This window comes from Halyomorpha halys, unplaced genomic scaffold (genome assembly GCF_000696795.3).
Source record: "Halyomorpha halys isolate HHAL.00 unplaced genomic scaffold, Hhal_1.1 Scaffold997.1, whole genome shotgun sequence".
Lineage (NCBI taxonomy): Eukaryota > Metazoa > Arthropoda > Insecta > Hemiptera > Pentatomidae > Halyomorpha > Halyomorpha halys.
In genome coordinates this window covers 20266-22476 of record NW_027111093.1, presented here as the reverse complement: position 1 = coordinate 22476, position 2211 = coordinate 20266, and the positions used below count along the sequence as shown (strand labels likewise).

The window sequence follows — 2211 nt, the reverse complement described above, 5'->3', positions numbered from 1 at the left end:
TCAGAATCACACTAGACCGCCAGAGTTTTACCTAATTAAGGGTGTCCACTTTATGAGGCTGGGTTGACCCCAGAGGGCTCCCAAACCCACAGGGCTGACTCAATGGCTACAGGTAACAGATAATAATTATCTCACAACTGTATTGGAACCAATTAATTAACTTTTACTTGCACCAAGTATCTTACTATCCTTATTTACTTTTATTTATCTACATATGAAATATATAACATTGTTGACCTAAGTGCTTTGAGTGTGGGTTAAACACGAAGGTAAGGATAAGATGTCATGTGTAAGACCTCACCTTGAAGCGAGTCAAAAATTCTTGCTGACGAGTTATATCCGTAGCTAAAATGAGGGAGCTGATCTGCCTCTCGAGGTCTGGTCTCAGCGCTGACACCTGCTCAGCAAGATTGCTCTCCAGAAGGCAGCCAATGGCTGATCTCCAGTGATGATTTTCTAGTACTGATGTATTCTGCAATAAAATTCTAGGTATAAAATATGAAGAAGTGTATTTTTTCGCGATATAGAAAAAAAAAATATATAGAATGTATTTTTATTTTTAAAACAATATCATATGAACAGATTAAAAATAATCTCCATTATGGAGTAAATAAATATAATTATTTTTTAAAAGCACTTATAAAATGAAATAATTATTGGATATACATAATATTTATTTAAATGTTATACTTATATAAACATTATTTGCTCTTTTTTTTGTTTTTATAGTTGCCTCATTTTTTATTTCCAAATTATTATTATTAAAGATGTTTTATTATTTCATTATTTTTTTTCTGTATTTTACTGAAAGGCACTAAAGCCACTCTTCTCCCTGAATGAATAAAGGAATCATTATTATTTAGAAATTTTCCTAATTATTAGAAAATAATACCTACCCAGATCTAGGTCAAGGGGGATGTTTAAAAAGTTTAATCTTTAATATTGATAAATTTTCTGGTTATATTTTCAGTTTTTACATTTATTACAGTTTCAAGCAACATAGCTTTCTATTTTTGTTCTAGTATATTTAATGACAAATCCAAACAATTGGTAGAGGTAATTCACGGTGGTAAGCTTGACTCTCAAGTTTATATAATTTTTTTAGTTTGTGTTAAAATGTTTATTCTTCTTAGATATCTTGAATATTATCTACTTCCCGTAAAACAGTTCAAGGGAATGTAGATGGTATTGTGTTATTTATTTAAAAATTATTATTATTTTTATCATCTCTATTTTCCTCAAATTTAAAGAACATAATCATGGCCATTTCAATTTCTTCTGTGAATAACCAAAATGCCTGGGCATAATAATAATAAATTCACTCTTTCTTGGCTTTTGCCAGAATTATAATTATTATTATCTAATCGTCATAAGTTAGTGTTTTAAAAGTAATATAAAATATTCCGCTCCAAATGACCCTCCCACCTAAAGCATTTCATGTTTCTGAAATATCTAGTATCATTCAAAGATTATCTCCCCGCAAAGCTCCTGGATACGACCTAATAACATCCCACATTCTAAAACTTCTCCCTCAGAAAGTCATCCTATTCCTCACTTACATATATAATGCCGTACTCCGTTCCACATATTTTCCTGACCCCTGGAAATTATCTATAGTTAAAATGATCCCCAAATCCCAAAAGCCTCCAGAATACCCATCATTCTATCGCCCTATCTCTCCATTACTGATCATGGGCAAAATCCTTGAAAAACTCATTTTGAAATGCTTATACCCCATCCTGGATTCCAATCATATAATCCCTGATCACCAGTTTGGATTTCGAACATTCCACTCTACTATCCAGCAGTGTCATCGTGTAGTGGACGTAGTCTCGTCTTCTTTGGAGCTCGGAACGTACTGCGCAGGAGTCTTTTGATGTAGAACAGGCTTTTGATTGAGTCTGGCACGCGGGACTGCTTTACAAACTCCGTAAATTCCTACCTCTTTTCATAAAAAGAGTACCCTACATACTTTCTCATCATTCGTTCCTTTCTCATTGGGGCTCCACTAAACCTCTCGTATTCAATCCTTACAATCCAAAATCCTTCATAAATCTTCAATACTCCTTACTTTGTCACAAATAAAATCATACATAAAGACCTTAATGTTTCCTATGTAACCGATCTAGCCCGAACCAGATATCACTCCTTCTATTATAAACTCTCTAACCACTCAAACCCATTAGTTTCTAATCTTGCATCCTCTTCCAT

At 33.2% G+C, this 2211-nt stretch overlaps 1 protein-coding gene across 2 annotated transcripts in view; it reads right to left on the bottom strand.

Moving 5' to 3' along the window:
- LOC106687675 (3',5'-cyclic-AMP phosphodiesterase 4D) overlaps positions 1–2211 on the bottom strand; it is a gene marked incomplete at its 5' end in the record, with an annotated part of 46228 nt that overhangs the window by 40073 nt on the left and 3944 nt on the right. For both annotated transcript variants that reach the window (XM_014431691.3, XM_067049183.1), the window contains 1 exon segment: positions 302–472. In XM_014431691.3, coding sequence (XP_014287177.3) covers positions 302–472 — 171 coding nt within the window.